At 40.5% G+C, this 23853-nt stretch overlaps 1 protein-coding gene across 3 annotated transcripts; it reads right to left on the bottom strand.

The window, feature by feature from the left end:
- Positions 1-1391: 1391 nt before the first annotated feature.
- On the bottom strand, positions 1392-23786 carry EXTL2 (exostosin like glycosyltransferase 2). Of its 3 annotated transcripts, none has more exons than XM_030328297.1 (6): positions 23512-23786; positions 22646-22810; positions 20219-20296; positions 7085-7512; positions 6371-6441; positions 1392-3467 (listed from the first exon to the last, which is right to left on the bottom strand). In XM_030328297.1, the coding sequence occupies exons 3-6, from the start codon at positions 20221-20223 to the stop codon at positions 2979-2981; spliced, it is 993 nt and encodes a 330-aa protein (XP_030184157.1). In that variant the 5' UTR covers positions 20224-20296; positions 22646-22810; positions 23512-23786; the 3' UTR covers positions 1392-2978. The 3 variants fall into 3 exon arrangements, with proteins under 3 accessions (XP_030184157.1, XP_030184158.1, XP_030184156.1); XM_030328298.1 differs by lacking the exon at positions 23512-23786 and adding an exon at positions 23319-23483; XM_030328296.2 differs by lacking the exon at positions 23512-23786 and having other exon boundaries at positions 22646-23010.
- Positions 23787-23853: the final 67 nt, after the last annotated feature.

Consider the following 23853-nt stretch of genomic DNA (forward strand, 5'->3'; position numbering starts at 1 on the left):
TGCCTAGGAAAGTCAGGAGGAATAGACACAAACATGTTTAGCCATTGTTAATGTCGTGGTGTGCTTGTAATTTCTTCTTGACGTTGTTCTGAATAAGTCAAAATTGCCAGTGAATAGGTGGTGTTTTAAATTTTTATTTATTTATTTATTTTTTTTAATTTTTTTTCAACGTTTATTTATTTTTGGGACAGAGAGAGACAGAGCATGAATGGGGGAGGGGCAGAGAGAGAGGGAGACACAGAATCAGAAACAGGCTCCAGGCTCTGAGCCATCAGCCCAGAGCCCGACGCGGGGCTCGAACTCACAGACTGCGAGATCGTGACCTGGCTGAAGTCGGACGCTTAACCGACTGAGCCACCCAGGCGCCCCTTAAATTTTTTTTTTTAATGTTTATTTATTTTTGAGACAGACAGAGACAGAATGTGAGTGGGTTAGGGGCAGAGACACACACACACACACACAAAATCCTAAGCAGGCTCCAGGCTCTGAGCTGTCAGCACAGAGCCCGACACAGGGCTTGAACTCACAGACTGTGAGATCATGACCTGAGCTGAAGTCAGAGGCTCGACCGACTGAGCCCCCAGGCGCCCCTGAAGAAGTGTTGTTTTAAGAATAAGAAAGAGAGCATTTGAAATAAAGAAAATGACATGAAAATTTCCTTGGTTGTCTGCCCACTGTTATGTAGAAATAATTTCTTGAATATCTCACCTGGTGTGTCCAGGGGCCTAATACCTAGGTGGTGAGTTGTAGAATTAACTGCACTTACTATCAATAACACACCCCAACAGCTTTCATTTATTGATTATTTAAGATGGGCAAAGCATTCTCCTATATTTATACAAGGTATCTCCTTTACTTCTCAAAACAACCCCCTCGGTAGATATTACTCTCATTTTTGCAGATGAGGAAACCGATGCTCCAGGAAGTTAAGTAAACGTGAGACTAAGGAAGGACTTGAATCCAAGCACTCTCCTGGCACCCTTCACCTCTGAGCTACCTTGTTTTCCTCATGCAGTTTCAAACCCGAGCATCCTCTCTTCTCCCGATCATGTGGAGCCAGAGGTGCCCAGAGAAAAACAGTTTTAGAATTCCAGCCACAAAGCAAGGGTGCCTGTATCAGAGATTGACCTTCGCTTTGTTATCATATTTGCTCTATAATGCCTGAAAAGCATGACATGATTAACTTATGTGATGCCTCCGACAAGTTTGAGAACACAAAATAGGAAATAAAATCTGGGAATATTTTCCCACTGAAGAATCTCCCCCCACCCCGCTCCCCCTAGAGAATGTAGCTAATGCCTCTGCCTTACCCTGAACAATATATTAGAACATTTAGCAATTGTAAAAATACCAACCACAAAAATGTGAGTCTGCTTAATTAACAGAACATCTTCATGGTAGAAGTTGATTTTATTTATCTGCCAGTGGAATCCCAAGAGGCAAAAAAATCACTACCAAGGTTGACCAAAGCAGATAATGAACATTATAGATTTTTAGTGAGGTTCTGAGTTCTACTGGCTTTATCTGACTGCATTAAGACACATACACATGCCAAGGTAAAGAAACAACATGTACTGAAGTGATTGCACAAAGACTTCATTGTTGGAACATTAACCATGATTATAACAATGTTTTCACAGCTTTGCAATTGTGAGAATATAATGACATTATGGGAGAAGAAGGGGGAGAAGAAGAGGAGGTGATGAAGCTTAATTAAATATTCCTTGCTACTAGTATGAACAAGGACCCAAACACGGACACTGTGTGGAACACAGATACTAATTCACGCAACAGAGTGAGCAATTCAACAATTTACTGATGCAGACTCTGTATAAAATTCCTCTGCTATGATTCAGTTCTCTTATTTTTTTCCTGTATCCATGTAATCAAAATTTCATCATGATGAATGGTGCCTCGAGTCTTTTGGGGGGGGGAAATTGAAAGCAGCAGCAGCAGCTCTGAATACAAGAAATTAACTTTGTGTATAATACACGTAACTTCAGTATCCATGAGGTAACCTATGCCCTAACAACAAATATCTCTTGACACCAAGGGTTTTAACTTTTGCCAGTTCCTAATTAAAGCATTCTTTTAGAAGATTATTTTAGAAGTTTCTTAAACAACAATGCATGGTTTATGTAAAATATAAGAATCAATGTATACTCTCAAGGTCAGATTCAGGGCCAAAATGCACTACCTGAATCTAGTAACACATTTACTCCTTGCTGCATATAGGTTGCACATGAGAAACACAGGCTGCACTTTTCTGTGATCCATGCACTAAATGTTCACAAAAACCAAGTGATCAATGAGACATCCTTCAGCTACTAAAATGAACACTTCCAGTCACAACAGACTTATCAATGAAAATAAAAGCAGTGATTGATGCATCGAAACCATGCCAGGCCGAGTTAGTGCTGGAAAGACCACAATGAAAGCATGGTAGTCATGAGTTTTCTACTTGTTTTTATAAGGGATTGAGATTATCCTCGCCTCACATGGCTTTTCTCTACACCACAGGCTTTTGCTAACGAGGCATCTCAGGCTTCAAATGAAAACAATCATCCTTTAATGAAAAAGCTGAGAAATGCTTCTCTGGAGTTTCTGATCCTGGAGACAACTTGCAATAGGTCCTTAAGGCAAATGCCATGAGTCAACGAAATTGTAGAAGTCTAGAAGTCTCAGAATGTAAACATTAAAATCGCTGGCCAAGGAGTTCTCTCTGCGGATGAAAACTCCTCACAAGAAGACCTATCTAGAGAGTACCAGCTTCTTGGCTTTTGAAGTTCATGTGACTTTTATGTCCTAGAAGCACTGTACATTTTCTCCTTTGTAGAGACTTCTGTAGTGGATAAAAGTTCATGATGTTGCTTAAAAAAACAAAAACAAAAACAAACAAAAAAACCACACCAATTGTAGCGCAGAGAAGCTACTCAAATACAAAGCAGTTTTGAGGTTTGATTTTGTTTGTTTTACTCTCATATTTTACTTTTGTGGTTGGCATATGGAAAACCAAACTGAGAAATCATAATGTTGGAGTATTTTAAAGGCATGCTATCATAGATATCAACAAGCTTATTTATACAATAAGATCTCTGCAGGAAGTGCTCAGCTCGATGCCACATTCCAGGATAGCCCCCATTGGTTTCTTTTTCTAGATTGCCCATGTTTACAGGTTTCACAAATACCCCTGAAGTCTTCCCAGTGTGTTTGGCAATGATAAAATTCATGGCAATATCATCACAGTTTTGGGTTTCATCTATCAAGGCATGGACAGCTGCAGGTTGCCTCTGAAAGAGGTCAAGGTATTTGCTATTGAAGAATGAGGCTCCAATCAGCACCAAAGAGTACTGGTCACCATTTCCAAACCCCGGTGTTTGCAGTTCAAAACCTCCATAACTGTAGATACCTGATGAAGTAGACACATGCTTTCTAGGAACAAATCCTACAATTTGATCAGGAAATTGCTGAAAAGATGGAAAAAAGAACAATTAAGGGTGGCATTTCTTTAGAGCAGACATGGTAAAAAAGGCAATTATTTATTACAGAGAGAAATGAACTGATTTATCAACTTCATTTTATTCCTGGTTTCTACATCTCAATTTCATCTGACTCCAACTTGATAAATCTATGTCCTGATCAGTTGTAGGTCAAATTCCATCGCAACCCAAATACCTAACAAAATTTCTAACCTTACAAATGTTCTTTTAATTCAAATGATATCTGATATTAATAAATTCTAGTCACCAAGGAGTCTGGTTCTTTAAAGTTTGCTGCAGGAGAAGCTGACTGTATGAGTGCTATTCATTATAGCAGATAAAAAGATACAGTGTGATTATTTTGAAAAATGGTTTTAATCTCTTAGGAGTACATAATATTATGGATCTACATGTATGATTCTACTGTTTTTCCATGTTGATTTCAATGTTTTTGAAAGTCATTGTTGATCTTAAACAATGTTATATTTTTCTCCCTTTCAGCTTGGGTGTTTCCTTTTTAAAAATATGAGAAAAAAAATATGAGGTGTCTGGGTGGCTCAGTTGGTTGAGTGCCCGACTCCTGACTTTGGCTCAGGTCATGATCTCACAGTTTGTTGAGTTCAAGCTCTGCCCTGGGCTCTGCACTGACAGTGTGGAGCCTGCTTGGGATTCTCTCTCTGTCTCTCTCTGCCTCTTCCCTGCTTGCTCTCTCTCTCTCAAAATGAATAAACTTTAAAAAAAAAATACAAGGAAAACTATATAACGAGATGTCATCAGGATCTTTGAAGAAAAGATAGCAGTAAAACAATAATATTAAGATGAGAGTAACTAACAATAAAAATCACCAAACCAGAGAAAACCAGTGAAGCATGGAAAAGAAGTAAGAATTTATAGAGTTAAAAGGTTTAGTTCAATCTCATAAGTAATTTGTGTTTCACTCACTTACTGAACAGACATTAAACGAGGGACACACACACACACACACACACACACACACACACAAATCAGGTGGGTTAATTCCCATTTCAAAAACTGCATAGTCTGGGGAGGACATGATCCAGATATGTGAACAAAGGATTCCCATACTACGAGATGCTTGTACACACAGTTGGGTAAACCTCTTGGAAGCACCGAGGACAGGGTGACAGCTGTATTGCTGGGAGGCAAAGGGGAATAGGGGGTCAATGATAAAGGACGGGAGGCTTCAGAGAGGATGTGCCATTTACCTAATCTAGGAGGATGAGTGAAGTTCCACAGATGACCAGAGGAGGAAAAGTCACAGCACTAAGCAGATAAATACAAAGGCCTGATAGATGTCCATCCCAGCCTTGCCTGCCTCTCTCACTCACATCACTACACCATGCAGGGCACTGATGGGACTGACTTTGGGAGTCGGGTTACCTTGGGCAATGGATTGAAACTGTTCTTGCTTGTTCTTCTATGAAGAAAACCTAAAAATCATATTTGTCCATCTTTAATTATGGTTTACTTGGATTGTTCTAATTAACCATGGTTCTATTTACCCCGACCCCAGACATTTTAGGTAAATTGATGTTCTACCTGAAATAGAAATTTCACAGCTGGAGTGTTACATTAGAATTTTTTGCCTAAAGAGCTTTTATTTACAAGGCTGGAAAAAGCGCTGATGGGGGAAAAAAAAAAAAAACTTGATCAGTATACTCAGCATGAATTTTGAAACTGAAGTTTTGAGAGCAGTGGTATCTACAGGGTACTGTGACCACTTACCATTAATATCTAATGTTCTTATATCCCAAGTAGATAATTAAGGAGAGGTACTATAGTGCAAATTAGACCAGTATTGGGTAGCACAGTGTTTAATTATTTGACACAGCTCAGATTATTGGTATGTGGTTCGTTCTGGTTTCAGGTAACTGTACTGCAACTTGTTGTGTTCTGAAGTTTGTTTGTTTATTTTGAGTGAGAGAGAGATTGAGAGAGAGAGAGAGAGAGAGAGAGCATACACGTGTGCATGGGGAGGGGGGCAGAGAGAAAGGGAAAGTGAGAATCCCAATTAGGCTCCATGCTATCAGCGCAGAGCCCCATGAGGGCTCTCTCTTGTGAACTGTGACATCATAACCTGAGCCAAAATTAAGAGTTGGATGCTTAATCAACTGAGCCACCCAGGTGCCCCAAAGATTTTGGATACTACATGGTACTTTTATTTATTTATTTATTTTAAGTAGGCTCCATGCCCAATGTGGGGCTTGAACTCATGACCCTGAAGTCAAGAGTCGCATGCTTTACCAACGGAGGTGGCTGGGTGCCCCTGAACTACAACTTGTAAAAGCCAAGTACTATTAACACATATTCACGAGCAAAGAGTTGTTTTTACAGAATGACAAGCAATTTATGTCTGTTTATTCCAGCTATGATTGAGGAAAAGACCTACATAAACAAATAAATAAAATGGCCACCACAATGATGCACTGGAATTTCTGTTATCACTAATTTCTAAAAAGGGGTTCCAGAATTAGGATTAAATTTTGTCGGTGTAAAGTGCTTTCTTTTAAAGCAAGTTATATACAATATTAATACAGAGATACACTTCTCTTTTGAGATACAGATCTGTGGCCTTGTAGAAAATGTCCCTCGATTCCAGTCTTGGCTATATCAGATAGTTTCCTCATTGTTCTCTGGAAAGTAGTTCCAGCTCTTCTCCCCAATATACCAAATATAAATCAAATACAGATAAAAGATAACTTAACTTGCAGGTTGGCTTAACTGAACACAAGAAATCTTGATTACCATGCACCAAACTTTTCTTTTAGATAAATAGTGTCTACACTGTTTGAGGTGACTCCCACATTAATCCACACTACCCTGGGTAGACCTTCATGCTGAGGACTTCGTAAAGGAAACAGCAACATTACCTGCCAAACCGAGAAAGCAAAGACAAGGTCTTGGGCACTAATTAGTGTGTCATCATCTACCATTAACACAGCTGAAACGAGAGAGAGACAAATTTGAATCCAACAGTTTGGAAATGAAAACAAAACTAGTATCTAGACGGTGTCTAGATAGATCATTCAAAGGAATACTTTTCTGGACAAAATAAGTGAACAAGAAATGTATTCTTGGAGACATTTGTCTTGTAGAAAAAGCGTGTGTTTGAATTGTAATTGATTTCATAATTGCCTGACTGGGAAATGATCATGCAGTTATCAACCACTATCCTAGAAATGAATGATCACGCAAATAAACAAGACTGGGGGTCTTTTAAGCAAATTGCAATGCTCAAAAAAACTGCTCTGAATGGGAGGAAAAGGGAGGTGGCAAAGAAATACATTAAGCATAAGCTGAATGCCATTTTACTACTTTCTCTGATACAATATGTAATTATAGTGTATCTTCTTTCACAACATTAACCTCTTTGTCACTGTTGCAAGACGTGTGATTTCTTCCCAAGGAAACTGCTTCTTGACATCTTGAAAATTGGCCCCTTAAGATTTTCAAAGTGTTTTCTTTTGATTAAATTTTCCTACTTTCTCAGCATAATTAGGACAGAAGGCCGGAAATACACATGCCCGCCTCCCAGCTCCGGTTAGCTGCAGCCCTTGCTGGCTAAGAACCCAGCTGCAACTCACCATTGGTTTCCAGTTCAGGAAAGACCTGGAGTCGATTTCTCATCCTGTTTGTTGTCTGTAGTTTGAAGATCACAGGGACGGGGTGAGGCCCTAGAGAATTCCATAACTCATCCGGTCCCTTCTCCCCAATGTTGTTCCACACCACGATCACTTTATGCAGGTGTGGCACTGCCTGATAATGATTTAGAAGTCTCAGTAAGAGGTCTGTTCTGTTGTATGTCTGCATTATCAGAGTAAAGGAATCCAGGGTGGACTTGCCCGGGGATTTTATTTCCCTACGCAGAGTGAGCATCTTGTCTTCTTTAATATTTGGAAGTAAAGTGGTCAGAGCCCCAGCTACCAGCAGCAGCACAAGGATGGCCACCAAAGAGAAACGAAGCACTCGAATCCCCATCACTCTTCCAGGAAGTTTGCAGATGTGGCAGTACCTGGAATAGAAATGGAAATAAAATACAGAGTGTTAGCATTCTTACTGGTTCCCAGGTTTTTGTTTTTGTTTTGTTTCTTTTTGAGAGAGAGAGAGAGAGGGCACACGAGTGAACAGGGGAGGGGAAGAGACACACAGGGAAAGAGAGACAGAGAGAACCCCCAAGCAAGCCCCACGTTCTCAGTGCAGAGCCCAATGTGGGGCTTGAACCTGAGAACCATGAGACCATGACTTGAGCCAAAATCAAGAGTCAGAGGTTTAACCGACTGAGCCACCCGTGTGCCCCTTTGTTTTTGCTTTTTTAAGGAGGACAGAAGTTAACTTTATTTTAGTTGATTAAAAATTTTTTTAATGCTTATTTATTTTTGAGCGAGAGAGACAGAGCATGAGCAAGGGAGAGGCAGAGAGACAGGGAGACACAGAATCTGAAGCAGACTCCAGGCTCTGAGCTGTCAGCACAGAGCCAGATATGGGGCTTGAACTCACAAACCACGAGATCATGACCTGAGCCGAAGTTGGATGCTTAATCGATTGAGCCCCCCAAGCGCCCTTATTTTAGTTGATTTAAATTCACGGTTCTCCTGGCCTCTTAACGGTAAAAATAAAAGGTACAGTGAACAAACCTCCTGGGCCTGTTTGCAGTTATGGACAAAAGATCATCTACATAGAAGCCGAAAGAATTAAGCAGTGCCTTCAAAACTTTGTCTTCCTTTTAATGTGAAATATTTGGAACTGAGATTATTTTTTCAAATGGGATTACATTTCTCTTAGTAGTGTACTAATTCATTTTTTTTTTTAATTTTTTTTTTCAACGTTTATTTATTTTTGGGACAGAGAGAGACAGCGCATGAACGGGGGAGGGGCAGAGAGAGAGGGAGACACAGAATCGGAAACAGGCTCCAGGCTCTGAGCCATCAGCCCAGAGCCCGACGCGGGGCTGGAACTCCTGGACCGCGAGATCGTGACCTGGCTGAAGTCGGACGCCTAACGGACTGCGCCACCCAGGCGCCCCAAGTAGTGTACTAATTCTTTAAACAGCTTTACTGAGATATCTTTGACATAAAAATTGTATATATTTAAAGTGTACAATGTGATGTTCTGCTATGTGTATACTGCTGACCCTTGAAGAATATAGGTTTGAACCACATGGGTCCACTTAGAATGTGGAGTTTATTCAATAAATATAGCAAAGTACTTTCAATGGACTTTCTCTTCCTTATGATTTTCTTAACAACATTTTCTTTCTTTTGGCTTACTTTATTGTAAGAATACAATATATAATACGTATACAAAATATGTGTTAATCTACTGTTTATATTATGGGTAAAGCGTCCGGTCACCAGTAGGCTATTATTTGTTAAGTTTGGGGGTAGTTGAAAGTTACGTGTGGATTTTCAACTGTGCAGGGTGTTGGTGCTCCTATCCTCACATTGTTTAAGGGTCAATTATACTTCAGTGCACAGATTTAAACTTACTTTTGGTCGCAAACTTTTTTCCAAATGAAATCATTTGCAGAACCCTAATATAAGAAACAGATGATGATGGTAGTAGCAGCAGCAACAAACAGTTACAGTGGGTTTACTACTTATCAGGTCCTGTACTAAGAGCTGCACATGTCATAATATGTACTTACTCGCTCAATCAAATAGACAAACAGTTATAAGCACTTACTGTGCCAGGCACTGTTTTCGGTTCTGTGGATACAGTAATGAATAAGATGGACAAAGTCTCTGCTGTTAGAAGGAGAGGAAGCAGTAGAGAGGGGCAGACAAAAAGTAAACTCAAAGATAATTTAGAATAGAGGTAATGCAGAGAATAAATCAGAGTGGCATAAGCAAGGACCAGGTTATCGGGGATCTTATCAGCTGATGAAGGAATATAGATTTGTTTTTAAACGTTTATTTATTTATTTTTACATTTTTTTCAACATTTATTTTTGAGAGACAGATCATGAGCGGGAGAGGGGCAGAGAGAGAGGAAGACACAGAATCTGTAGCAGGCTCTAGGCTCCCAGCTGTCAGCACGGAGCTGGATGCGGGGCTCGAACCCATGAACCATGAGATCATGACCTGAACCGAAGTCAGATGTTTAACTGACTAAACCACCCAGGAGGCCCTAAACGTTTCTTTTGAGAGACAGAGAGAGAGAGAGAGAGAGAGAGCGAGCACAAGCAGGGGAGGGGCAGAGAGAGAGGGAGACACAGAATCCAAAGCAGGCTCCAGGCTGACTGCTCAGCATGGGGCTTGAACTCATGAACCATGAGATCATGCCCTGAGCTGAAGTCGGACACTCAACTGACTGAGCCACACAGGCGACCCTAGAGTTTATTCTAATTGAGATGGAAAGCCATTATAGGGTTCTGATCAGGAGAGTGACAGGATCTAGTTTATTTTTTACTGTAGCCTGGGTTAAATATCTTTCTCAATATTACGAAGCAACTAAGAAATGGATGTGGAATCTACACCTGGGCAAATCTGCTGCCAGAGCCAGGCTGTTCATCATTATGAGCTAGGAATATACTGCTGAATTTCAATTCGGGTTGAAGTCGGGGAGGGCTTTGGAGCTTCCAAATCACCCTGTCTCACAGTACACGAGGGTCAGGATGTACTGTAATCAGCTATGTACTCCCCTATCCCTCATGGTACCTGAAGGATGTGCTTAAGGTGGCTACAGAATAGTAGGTGAACCCCCGATTCGTGTGGCCTGGACACTCATTGGCCAAACACGTCTGTCTGCTTAGACCTCTCATTCGCTTACGTCAGAAAAGGCTGAATCTCACAAACAGTTTTACAGAGATGTGGAGCTTTGATGTCCTAGCCTCCAATACAGTTTCACTCTGACCCCTGCCGCCTCCTTTGGGAGCACTGCTGACTTTCAGTTTTTGCTGTTTTGTATTCTTCTATTTCTGCTTCTGTTTCCAGACTTCCCTTACTTCTCCACAAGCCTCCATAAGCCTGTGAGGGAAGTCCTTACCGTGCATTTCGGCAGCTGAGCCTTCCTATACATCTTAGCATATATCCTAGATCCATTTGACTGCTCTGTTCAAGTACAAAAGCCAGAAAATGAGGAAAACAGATATTCCTTTAAAGGACTGAAAACAAAAATCAACCAGACATTTCTAAATACTTAAAAAATTCCTTTAAGAAAAACATAGATTTTAGAACCGCAAAGAATGAGGTTTCATTATTCTTGATGACTTTAATGGATCCATAGTCTACCCTTATTATATTTTGGTACAATTTCTCTTCTTAGGCTATACAATAAATGAATACTCTCATCCATTCCACAATACAGACAAATATGATAAAGCTAGAAGAGACTTCTTACTGCTCCCTCACAGCTGTGGTATGTTAACTGTACCAAGCCACTGTCGCTGTCCTTCTCTGTGTAACACTGCCTCTGTACAGTTGGGTTTTTGTTTGTTCGTTTGTTTTTGGTTGTCTCCATCTCCTTAGAAAAGCACAGTGTTTGTGGATACCTAAGCTCTTGACTTCACACCCTGTGGTTTAACTCAGCATGTGCTGCCACACTACCATTCCACAGGCAATCCTGACACTGTGGTGTAAATCTTCCCATCCTACAGATTGGATTCCCACCAAAATCTCACTTTAGTTTCCAAGTGATGTTCAGTCAACCTTTTGTTTTTCATTAAGATTTAGCAGCGGTGGAATTCAAAGGACAATCCCATTCTCGTGATCTTGTTTCACGCGGTAGAGTGTTTTCTAATTGTAGAAACGATTTATATATAGTTCAGCAAGGACACAGAGAGACCATATAGTCCATGACTTTAACATCTCCCTTTGAAGTTTATGAGAATGGGGAATGGAGAATTCCAAGGGGGGTGGGGAGGGGCATACGCTCCATGATTGTACAGTGGGCGGAGGCATGTGCAAGCAAAGAAAGAGGTTATTCATAAGATCAGGGGGATGGTCATTGTCATTCAGCAGCTCTCATTTTCAATAGTCCAGATCTGTAAAGCAATGTTACCTTGTAGTAACCTTTACAGAGATTTTTCAAAGATGCTCTCTCCAGGACCTTCTCTGCAGCCTGTTCTGTTAAGAAAAGCAATTTTGTGTTTCTCCTTTTATCATGGCCTCACTCAAGAGATGAATAAAATGAATTTACTTTTGAAATAACCTTAGCTTTACTATGATTATTTCTTCAAGGACAGTAATTTAAGGCTTTAGAATACAATGTTTTCATTACATGCACCCTCTTACTAAAACACATACTATTAAAGTAGTCAACCAAAAACCATTATGAATTAATAATCTTGGTTCAAAGGCCTTGAAAATCCTTCTAATATATTGAACCAAAAGCAGGTCTCATAAAACATATTTTCAGTTCTGCATAAAAACGGCTAGCTATAAACAACGAGAGCGAAGAATCATCCAGCAACTGCATTAAAATATACCCTGATTAAAATCTTTGTGTTCATTTTCCACAGCTGACGAGGAATAGCATATTGTAAAACTTACACAGAAGTGTTTCTAGCTTCTGAAGTAGACACATAACTATCTGGCGTTTTAGTCTAGAAAAAGTAATGAAAATTAATTACTGTAGCCTACTATAAATATACATTGTCAAAGACACTCATGAGTATTTCACTTTTGTCTAGACTTTCAAGCAGGATTTATCCCCATGCCCATCATAGAAATTTCCTCAGATAACTTCTAATCCCCTATTTTACCTGTATCAAAATGTTGTGGGAGATATGAATAATTTATCTTTAGAAATACAGTGTAAATATTTCATGTGGTATTTATTAAACAATGCAACCCAATAAGCTAATGTAAGATTTTTAGTCTGTCTAGAAAAGCAAGAACTTCAGGGGCGCCTGGGTGGCTCAGTCGGTTAAGCGTCTGCCTTCAACTCAGGTCACGATCTCGCAGTCACTGAGTTCGAGCCCCGCGTCGGCTCGGAGCCTGGAGCCTGCTTCCGATTCTGTGTCTCCCTCTCTCTCTGCCCCTCCCCCATTCATGCTCTGTCTCTCTCTGTCTCAAAAATAAATAAATGTTAAAACAAAATTAAAAAGAAAAGCAAGAACTTCATAGACCGCAGTGCAAGTGGCACGTGTGTGCTTCGAGAGCAGGTGGAGTCTGGAGCCCCACTGCAGGCCCACCAGAAACAGTTCCAGATCCGTTCGGAGAAGAACGAGGAATTCACTGGCTATTTGGATTCCAGTTTATGGCTTTCTTCTGTTCTTTTTCTAGAGAAATAACTTATCATCTAATTCACAGCTTTGAGCTTTGAACAGGAGATACGAGAAAGAACACATCTGGATGGTCTACATCTTCTGTGCAAAGAACCAAGAAGGTACCTCCTAGCTCTCTTGCCCTCAATTCCTACACCTTCTTCTTAGATTTTTTTCTTATTTTTTTTTTAATGCCTGTATAGATTTACTGACACCTTGTCTCATTCTAAAAAGGATCTGACAGCTCTTAGACTATTCCTCCTCTGCCTTTCTCCAATCCATGACTACAGATTAAATGTGACCTTAATAAACAAGGTAAATGTCAGCATAACACAACAAAAAGTCCTCCTCTTCTCCTGATTATCTGAAAAATCAAAGATTCCCAAATGGTATTTTTTTGCACATATGTTGTTAGTTTTTCATAGGTAGAGAGCACATCCATTTGGTTATTTTCATATTGTTATTCTAGCATCTTCTACACCAGGAATTTTCAGCTGGGGATGACTTTGTTCTCCAGGTGACATGTGGCAAAGACCAGAGACATTTTTGACTGTCAGGACTGGGGAGGAGATGCTATCGAGTGGGAAGATGTCACGGTTGCCGCTAAACATCCTGCAATGGACAGGATACCCCTCCAAAGGGAAGAATTATCCAGCCTAACATGCCAATAATGCTGAGGTTGAAAAACCCTGCTCTACATATATTTTACCTAACAAGACCTACTTGAACATGATTGGGGGAAGGAGAGCTAGCCAAGTGGCCTCTGAAAACCCCAATGCTTTGGTTATGAACGATAAGTGATAAAGCCATGGCTCCAAAGCTGCCCTAATATTTATATGCTTTACTGCACAAACACATAAACTCAGAAAGCTGAAAGAGAGCTCAGAGCTCTCCTAAGTCAACTTCCCTATTTCATTAAGAACCCAAGGTTCAGCATAAGGGACTTGCCTAGGTTCATGCAGCCACATGCGGCACACCAGCAGCAGAACCAGAATCTAGACCTCCTGATGGCACAGTCCGTGGTGACCCTTTCCACTGTGTTATGGTAAATTCTGCAATCATGTATCAAAAAATCAGTATGCAAGACTGTCACTGTCTGTAAGATAATATAAAAACTCATACTTAGTATGCTGGAGTATTTTTTTCCAACGTAAGATTTATTTCCAGGGCGCCTGGGTGGCTCAGTCAGTTAGGCATCTGACTTCACCTCAGGTCACGATCTCGTGGATTGTGGGTTTGAGCCCTGTGTCGGGCTCTGTGCTGACAGCTCCGAGCCTGAAGCCTGCTTCAGATTCTGGGTCTCCCTGTTTCTCTGCCCCTCCCCTGCTCACACACTCTCTCTCTCTGTCAAAAATAAATAAACTTCAAAAAAAAAAACAACACAACAAAAACAAAACAAAAAGATTTATTTCCTATACCATAAATTTCACACACTTAAAGTACAATTGACTCTCAAACAACACAGGGATTAGGAGCACCAACCACTCCACCCTGCACAAAAATCCACGTATGACTTTTAACCGCCCCCCCCCCCCCAGACGTAACTACTAGTAGCCTACTAAGGAGCCTTAGCGATAACATGAACAGTTGATTAACACATATTTTGAATGTTATCTGTAGTATATACTGCATTCTTACCATGACATTAGCCAGAGAGGAGGAAATGTTATTAAGAAAATCATCAGAAGAGAAAACCCATTTATAGCACCGTACCGTATTTATTGAAAAATATCTGCGTGAAAGTGGACCCGTGCAGTTCAAACCCATGTTGTTCAAAGGGTCAACTAAAAGGTTCAGTGGCTTTCAGTATATTCACAGAACTGTGTAACCACTGCCACAATCTAACTTTAAAACATTTTCAACACCCCCAAAAGAAACTCCAGACCCCTCCATTAGCAGTCACTCAACATTCTCCTTTTCCCCAACCTCCCCACCAGCAGCAGGCAACCACTAATCTACTTGATCACCATAGATTTGCCTTGCCTGGACGTCGCATATAAATGGAAATCGTACAGTACATCACCTTTGTGTCTGGCTTCACTCAGCATAATGTTTTCAAGGCTCACCCATGTCATAGTATACATCAGGACCTCATTCATTTATTTTTTTTATTGCCATGTAACATTCCATTCCCGTACAGATAGAACACATTTTGTTTACCTGTTTATCAGTTGCTGGATACTCGGGTTGTTCCCAGTTTGCTATTATGAATAATGCTGCTCTGAACGTTCATGGACAGGTTTTTATGCGAACATGTTTCCATTTCTCTTGGGTATATACTTAGCAGTGGAGCTGTAGGGTCACTATGTCAGAATCTTAAAAAAAATTTTTTTTAACATTTATTTATTTTTGAGAGAGAGAGGGAGAATGTGGGTGAGTGGGAGAGGGCTAGAAAGAGGGAAACAGAGGATCTGAAGCAGGTTCTGCACAGTGAGCGCAGAGCCCAATGTGAGCCTCAAACTCATGAACTGTGAGATCATGACCTGAGCCAAAATCAAGAGTTGGGTATTTAACCGACTGAGCCACCCAGGTGCCCCAGAAATTGTTTAATATCTGAGAATTGAACAGCTTTTGGAAGAGTATTATTTGAAACGTTAAAAAAAAATCTCTTAAATGTAGGTAGAAGAGTAAGAAAGTAAATAACACATAGTTTATAAAGCAACAGTTGCCCATTCTCTAATGCGTGTCTCTAAATGGACCAGGAAATTTGAATTGTCAAAAACCCACTATTCAGTGGGATATTTACTTCTATCATCTACCAAAATTCCTTAGAAGGAAGGCTGCTAAATGTTGAATGAATAATTCTTTTCTCAGGGCCAGTTCCTTCAGACTGAAAAGGCAACAATTATCCAGACAGAAGATGAAAACAAATATGCCAGAGCATAGTATGAACAAAGATTAGTTATGTCCTCTGACTCACAAAGTAGAAACGCAGTGAGCAGCCTGACGTACATTGAGAAGCTGTCATTTTCATTTTGATGCCACAGATGGCAGAGGAGCAATAATTATTCTGCCATTTCACTACTAGATTTGCCTCGTATTGTACAGATTGTTTTCTCCTCTGGTTCATCCTCCAAAATATGTACTTGCCTAAAAACTGATGATTATAGAATATAGATGCTCAGAAAAGGGCCCGCGGCTGCCAAGAGATAAAATCATTTCCAAAGTGGAATGCAGAAGCCAATTCAGAACCTGGGCTTTCCTTCCATGAACATGGGAGAGGGGTTGGAAGAGGCGGCTATGATGCAACTGATGAGCAGCCTCTGACCAGGTTCATGGTCACATGGACACATATTGCTCAATCTGAGGCAAATTCCAAAAGGACTCTTCTTTTATGATATCCGACAGTCAGTGTGCTGGCTTAGGACTCCATGTGTTGGTACATGCTATTTTCACTACCTACAAAGCCCTTCCTGGTCCCCACCTGACAAACTTCTTTCTACTCCCGTCTGTCCCCTGCCAACTATCTTTCAAAAATCCCGTCCCCTGCGAAGGTTCCTCTCAAGCTCTCTAAATCTCAGTGCTCCTGGGAACTGAGAACACACCGTCACAAGGCTTTGTTTCCAGGTATTACGACCATGAGCTATGCTCCCTCTGGAGTGTGACATTATCTAGAGGGCAGTTTCTGTTAGTCTCTGTAATCCACAACAGCGCCTGGCCCATTTCAGTAAGTGCTTCCAACTCTTTATGGTTAAATGACACGGGGGAATCTATGTTTAAATTGTCTTCAACAACACAATGGATAAGAAATGCCTGAAACTAACAGATTGAACTTAAATTAAATGTAAACAAAGGCCCCCTTAAGCCTATACAGTACCCAAGAAAGCCTTCCCTATGCAAAAAACCTGGGTTATCCCCCATTTGGCGACTAGAACAGCCAGGTATGAAATGTGGTCTCAAGCACAAGCCACCTTTCTACCATCAGTTTGGGGACCAAGCTACCTGATAAATACAAGATGTCCCACAACTCTCATTTCTCCCCCACATCTTTTCAAAGATATTCTGCATTGAAATACCTTTGCACATTCTTGTTTCCATGGAAGCTCTAGGAGAAGACCCGATTTGCCTTGGGGGAGTCATCACTCGTTAGATAAGATCACCCTTGTGAATTTCCCCAAACCTTTAGGGACTAACAAAAATCAGAAGCTATAGGACTCCATCTGGCAGGCACTATACACGATTAACCAACAGACAATACAATCTTACCTAGCTGAGAAATGAAAATTTAGTTTCGATTCAGAAACTGACAAAAAAAAAAAACAAAAAAAAAACAAAAAAACAACAACAAACCCTTAGACTTCAGGACAATTGGCAGAAAAAGAAAACTAAGTGAGAACACTGCCCCCAAGTGTCATTCACTATTGCCCGGAGTAAGCCTCTTGCATTACAATTTCGAGCCACACAAACTAGAATTTACTTCATGGCAAAACATAGAATGCTAGAAATAGTACATGAAGGTCACTTTTCTTCAGAAGTCTTTTCCAGGTGCTCTACGGTATCCTGGGAAGTTTGGCTGTTAGTATTTTCCCCATATTCAAGAAATTCATTCTTTTCACTGCTATTTTTTTAAGTGCCATACCACTTTTCTCATCCTTTTCCAATTTTTTTTTATGTTTATTCATTTTTGCAAGACAGAAAGAGACAGCACAAGCAGGGGTGGGGCGGAGAGTGGGGGGGGGGGACACAGAATCTGAAGCAGGCTCCAGGCTCTGAGCTGTCAGCACAGAGCCCGACGTGGGGCTTGAACTCATGAACCATGAGATCATGACCTGAGCCGAAGTCAGATGCTCAACTGACTGAGCCACCCAGGCGCCCCTCCTTTCCCAACTTCTATTCTCTGCTTCCTAAATGATTTTCCCTCACTTTTCCTCCTGAAGAACCCATCTGTTCTTACAAGGCTCTTCTTAACTCCCATTACTTTCTTCATAGGTCTAAATACATCAAAATAAGTTATTTTGTGTTATTAATAAATATTCTGTATTTAGGAATAGGAAAAACTGGAGTGGGAATAGACTTATAGTCATAATAAATGATAAAAGTGTCCACAGTGTCAGATTCATCTTGTGATCATGCTGTATTTAGGATCAATGGTACAGTGTTCTGAATGGACCATTCAGATGACCACAATCTAGACCACCTGTGTCATGGACTGGCTGCTAGCATGAACATGATTTGTCTTTTTTTATATTCACAGTCTAACTGCCGACATATATAAGATCCCTGACAGCCAATTTAAAGCCTGTCTTTTAGAAGGCTTAGTCCTGCAGTCACTTCATTCTGAAACTGTAGTTCTGAAACAGACGTGCTAAAGCAGATTGATAAAGAGCTACCTTTACTGCAAGACCACATTTGAATAGATAGATGCTGCAGCTACAGGTCATTTCTCACTACAAGCTGTAAGCAATTTCTGTACTGGGTACATTGAAGATCAAGTCCTCCTGTAGGCAGCCTGGCTGAGTGAGCCATTCTTTTATAGGTAAATCAAGGTTGAGTGAATACCAAGGGCAGCATTTAAAACAGGGATAACAGCCAATAAGTACCTGTGTTTCCATTTCCCTCTCCAATCCTATCCCATATCCATAGCAAAGGTTGCCCAAGAGTCCTGGCATTTTTTTTTTTCCTCCTAAGCCTCTACAAAAGCATCATATTCCTTTTAATACTTCCTCAGACAGCTACTGTCAATTAACTGGATTTACTTAATCATCACTCATTTAAGAGGACATAATATATAAATATTTTGTGTAAAGTTTTTTTAAAAGTACTGCCTCCTTTAATACAGCCATTTGTTAGGGAGGCAAACAGCGAGGTCCTCTCTACTCTCAAAGTGCACAGGTTATGCTAGATAAAATTATGCTAGATAAAAGTTTGTTTTAGCCTTGCAGCCTTCTCCCGGAACTGCCAATTAATTGTAGCTATTGATGAAGATGATGATGATGATGATGTTTGGAGATGACCAATTCCATGGACATGTATTAGGGTCAGGAGCAGGAATGGCTTTATTTCTAAGAGGAACATCCACAACTTGTAAGGATCCAAGGAGTCAATGCATCCTAAGAAGAAAGCCTAGAAATAGAAAAGCATTTTTAGCTCAGTACAGTGCCATGCAAAATTAGTTCCAGAAATGGGTCAAAAAGAAACCAAGTACATCTGCAAATGTATTACTTTTACCATTCTAGGATAAGAGAGCTTTTCATTTGAACTTCTGTTTCAGTCACAGGAAAATGGAGGGAAGGCAAGACTGTCAGGCAACAGATCTCTGGAATATTCTATGGAACCTTCTTTCTGTTACAAAATACTGGTTTTCAGCAATAAACTCACATTCCAAAATAGCTCTCTAAGAGAAACAGATTTCATACGTATGAATTATAATTCATAAGTAGTTTCAGATATCAAACCTAACATCAAAGCAATCCTAATTCGTATAAACTTTCTAACATTATTAGAGGAAGGCCAAAATACCATGGTAAATATTCATCAGTCAACATTTACAGGCCCCTCCCACCTGCACCAGACCGTCAGGCCCTAGGGATGGTAGTGCCCAGACCACCCAGTCCCTGCCCTCAGGGAGCTCAGCAACAGTAATGAAAATCATCAGACCTCTGCCTTCTGTGTGCTACAGAATATCTCAAATCAGCAATGTTTCAAACTTTAGAGAAGGAAATTAAAACGTATCCACCCCCATTTTGTAGATGGGATAGCTAAGACTGAGCATGTTAAATGATTTTCCCTGATCCCAGTAGGTCCCATCAAACTCCAAACTCTCACACGTGAGTCACTTTGCATTTTCAGTGTTCTCTGCACAGTCTCTTATCTTCGGCTTTGTTCTAGTACCAGAGTATTTCAACTATATGGGTATTGGCTTTATTCTGTAAGCTGAACTGTTTCAATGGATAAGACTAAAAAGAGGCCTTACAGTATTTTCTAACAGACCCCGGCTCAAGTAAGAACTTTTATTTCCAAGGAAACAAGAGTACCTCTATAGGAAATCATTTTTCTCAGATAAAAATATTGGTACTACACTTATGTTCACAGCAGCATTACTTGCAATAGTCAAAAGGTGGAAGCAATCCAATATCCATTAACAGAAAAATGGGTAAACAAAATGTGTTATATACATACAGTGAAATATTATTTAGCCTTTAAGAGGAAGGAAATTCTAACACATGCTACACCATGGATGAATCTTGAGGATATTATGCTAAGTGAAATAAACCAGTCACAAAAAGACAAATACAACATGATTCCACTTATATGAGGTATCTAGAGTAGTTAAATTCATACAGATAAAAAGTAGAATGGTGGTTGCCAGGGGCTGGGGGAAGGAGGAAATGGGCAGTTGGTTAATGATACAGAGTTTCAGTTCTGCAAGATGAAAAAGTTCTGGAGATTGGTTGCTCAACAATGTAAATATACTTAACAGTACTAAACTATACACTTGAAAATGGATAAGATAGCAAATATTATGTGTACTCTACCACAATTAAAAAAACAAAAAAAAAATACTGGCACTTACCTCATTATGGTAAAGTTTTAATTTTTTAAAAATTTCCTTTATGGCTTCTGTAATTGATAGGAACAGGATCTCTTGGCACTATTAGGGGAAATCAAAGAATTTTCTGTGATGTTTTTGTCAGTCATCAGGAGATTTTTAAAACTGCTTTTAATGCCATTGTCTATAGGCTTCAAATTATTTTTAGAAATTAAAATTAGGTGTTCTGTGTTTTAAAAGTTACATTTAGGGGCATTCACTTTTGAATGTACCTTCTCTGTAAAGAGAGCTTTCCTACTATTCTTACTTTCGAATCTTATATTCTAATAAACTTTTGTCTGCTGCTCAATAAATAAATAAATAAATAAATAAATAAATAAATAAATAAATATTTAGGCAGTGAGATAGAGAATGTCTTCCTGTGAGGTTGCAGCTAACGCTGCTGTATTTTTGTCTTCATCTTTGGGACGTATGCAGAGGCAGAAAAAAAAAATCACATCATCCTATCTAATGGGTTTGCACAACTGAAACCTATATGCCATATATATGTGCCATGGAGCAAAACCATGGAATACCATTTGCACTTATGCTCGTTTTCTAGATTTTTAAGAATCTGTAGTTTTATACACCATCAGTTTCTTTTTTCACTCGAGGTTCACAGGGCATTCAATTTGAAGCATCTAAAAAAGCATGGGGTCTAAATTGGGCTGCAGATAAATGCCAGGGTTGATCACTGAGGAATGACGGATGGCATCCTTCCTATTTCTTAGTGACAACTGTCTGAAAGGAGCTGGAACCTTGACTGGAGATAAGCGTCTGCCCCTTTATTCTCTCTGCTTTCATTTCTCACAGTCCTCACTCACATGTCTGAGAAGCTGGGGGCTTTCTCTGTTGCTTAGTGCAATGCAATTAATTAGTGGAAGAAGATCTAAACAAATGTTCAAAAGTGCAGGATAGGAATCTACTTATTAGTTTTAAATGTTCATTACTATATCTATTTTATAACCTTAAAAACCCATTTAATCTTTTAAGACATGAAGGCATTAAGAAGTATGGTTGGAGTCTTTCAAAACCCTGCCTCTGTAATGACCATCTGAATTGAGCTGAAGAATCATTTTTTGGTTTTCTGAAATAATGTTCCTTCATGATACAAGTTATTGAAGGGACAATAGGATGGCTGGGACAAAAGGCTTGATACATACCAAAAGACTCTCTGAGTGACAGTTGTGTCCCTTTGCTACACCAAGGGCATACCTTGTACACATATTAAACATCAGACAATTCTAAAATCCTAGACTAATTTGCCTGCCACCCTCTCTCCTCACATCAGCTTCTTCTTCCCAAAAAATTCTTCTGGGGAAAGAACTTTTGACCTAATTGGCTTTTCAATTGTTTCCCTCCAACTGTCTTGTGTCCAGCACAGAGCCTAGCAGATAGCAGACAATAAATGCTGAATGAAAGAAACTAACTTTAACTTTGATAGGACAATATATATTGGTCAACATATATAGAAGAAATATTTCAAGTGACAAAAGAACTGAGACACAAACATTTCCCACTCCTAGAACTTTTCCTGATTTAACTAGTGTCCAGTTTGTATTTCCAACAAAGTGACTTTAGTATTGAAGTTGGTAATCATGCCATCCAAGACTGAAAGATGTGAAGTAGGACTGTCACTTTTTGAAGGGAGAAGGCCCTCACGGGAATATCTGTATCCTTCCGGGTGGGGAATGGGGCAACTGGGGAGTCCCAGGAAACCATTGTAACTGAAATCAAACTTCAATTTCTCCAACTTGTATTTGAAAGGGATAATGCAGATTTCTCCATAAACCAGCTGAGAAATTTCTTATTTGTAGCAATATAGGATAAAATGCAGAATTTATTTTCAAAGGCAGAATACGAAAACACAGGTTCAAATTGCATCTGACCTTGATGAATTAAGAGAACACTGGAAATCAGTTACTGAAAGCTGGTTATTTGCACACATCTCCCCCTCCTCTCCCCACTTGATCATATTGAAATAAAGCCGTTTGGAGAAAAACCCAATTACCATGGAAATACTTATCTTTAGCCTAGTTTGCACCCACTTAATGTTTCCCCAGCAGTGCAGTAGAGTAAAATTCAAAGTCTATGGCTAATATAAAAGCTTCCTAAAAAATATATGTAAATTCTACTGATTAAGAATATTTCTATGTTTAAGTTAAAATAATGAAATATATGTCCAAAAAGGCAAAGACAAAATACTCTTTCCAGAACTTAATTTCTGGAACCTAGATGTTTTACACAGCAATTTTAATTAACATGAACATTGAATAAAATTACATTTTCAAAAATAAAGCCAACGAATCCCTATCTCACTCACGCACAAAGTTCCAAGAACCAGAGCAAAACATGCATATATCCTTACTGCAAAAATTTTTTTACCACAAAAGCATTTTGCTATTTCCTTACCTCGAGTGCAGACGATTGCAGTGCGAACAGCAGATTTACTTGCTTGCAGCCTGGTTCTCATAGAACGGAAGGGGCCTCTCGCTTGCTCATTTTTTGTTTCTGTTTTTGTTTTTTTCTAAACCCAGCAGCGTGCATCCACCCAGCCTCATTCGCTGGATTGATAACCTGGAAAAAACACCGCCCGCAAAGTGAGCGCCTGAAGCAGGGGACAGTCCCCGGGTGGCCGACCCTCCCTTTCGGTGACGCTCCACTTCCTGTTAGACTAAAAGGCAGTTCCCAAGAAGCTCGGTTTTGTAGTTTCTAGCCCACTTCCAAAAGCCAGCCCTCCTTTCTCGCATTTCTTCCCCAAGGTAACAACTTTTAATCATTCACGTGATGGACCACCTGACCTCACCCAACCAAACAATTTTCCGGAAAGGCGCCCGCAGGAAGGTTCCAACCACTGTGGGTGACTGGGGCGGCCCGAGGGCTCGTCTCCCTGCGCCCCGCGATCCCTCGCATCCCACCGACCGGCCAGCTCCTCTAGCATTTCCCTCAAATGCGCAGGGCGGCTCTGACAAGAATTACAGCCGCGGCTGCGGCCCTCAGGATGACCTGGAAGTGAAGAGGGATCTGCACGAACTGAATTTCGGGTGGTTCGCGGGCTGAGATTGTCCGGGAAGCAATGCCTTACCCAAACCTCAATTCCAACACGGTCTCCTAGGAGTTTCCTTTAAAGGGCGTCTTCTGATACATTAAACATTCTTTAGAAAGACACTTATTGATTGCTTCCTACTTGGCAGTATGGAAGGCCAGGCGCTGTTTTGGGAGACCGGATTACTAGGATTTGGGTGCCCCAGAGTTCACCCAGTAACACCATCACTTACGCTTCCTGCGGGCCGGCAGCAACGCGTTCTGGGTTTTAAAGCACTGCTACCTAAAGCACCGGGACTTAGTTAAGAGGGGGCAATGGTGAAAGGGCAGGCGCTGGACACCAGCGCATCCGGGAACATCAGTGGTAGGCGGTCGGGGTGGGCGAGAGCAGGCTCTCAACCAACCAGCCATCCCAGTCTGCGGGTCGCCACCTCAGGATTTTTTCGTTCCATCCCAGGCCAGCGCCTTAACTACCTACTAGTTGCCACCTTTTTCCGCCCCTACAGCTCCCCCGCCGTAAGCTCCGCCCCTCACCGCGCAGGTCCCGCCCCCCAGCCCCACCTCCCCCCTTCGCG

The sequence above is a fragment of the Lynx canadensis genome, chromosome C1, assembly GCF_007474595.2.
Source record: "Lynx canadensis isolate LIC74 chromosome C1, mLynCan4.pri.v2, whole genome shotgun sequence".
Taxonomy (NCBI): domain Eukaryota; kingdom Metazoa; phylum Chordata; class Mammalia; order Carnivora; family Felidae; genus Lynx; species Lynx canadensis.

Excerpts from the sequence above, each read along its gene's own strand:
- EXTL2 (XM_030328297.1), bottom strand. Across the intron at positions 6,442-7,084 it reads TCCTGAACTGGAAACCAATG|CTGTGTTAATGGTAGATGAT; the intron begins GTGAGTTGCAGC and ends CTCTCGTTTCAG. Across the intron at positions 3,468-6,370 it reads TTGCTTTCTCGGTTTGGCAG|CAATTTCCTGATCAAATTGT; the intron begins GTAATGTTGCTG and ends CCATCTTTTCAG.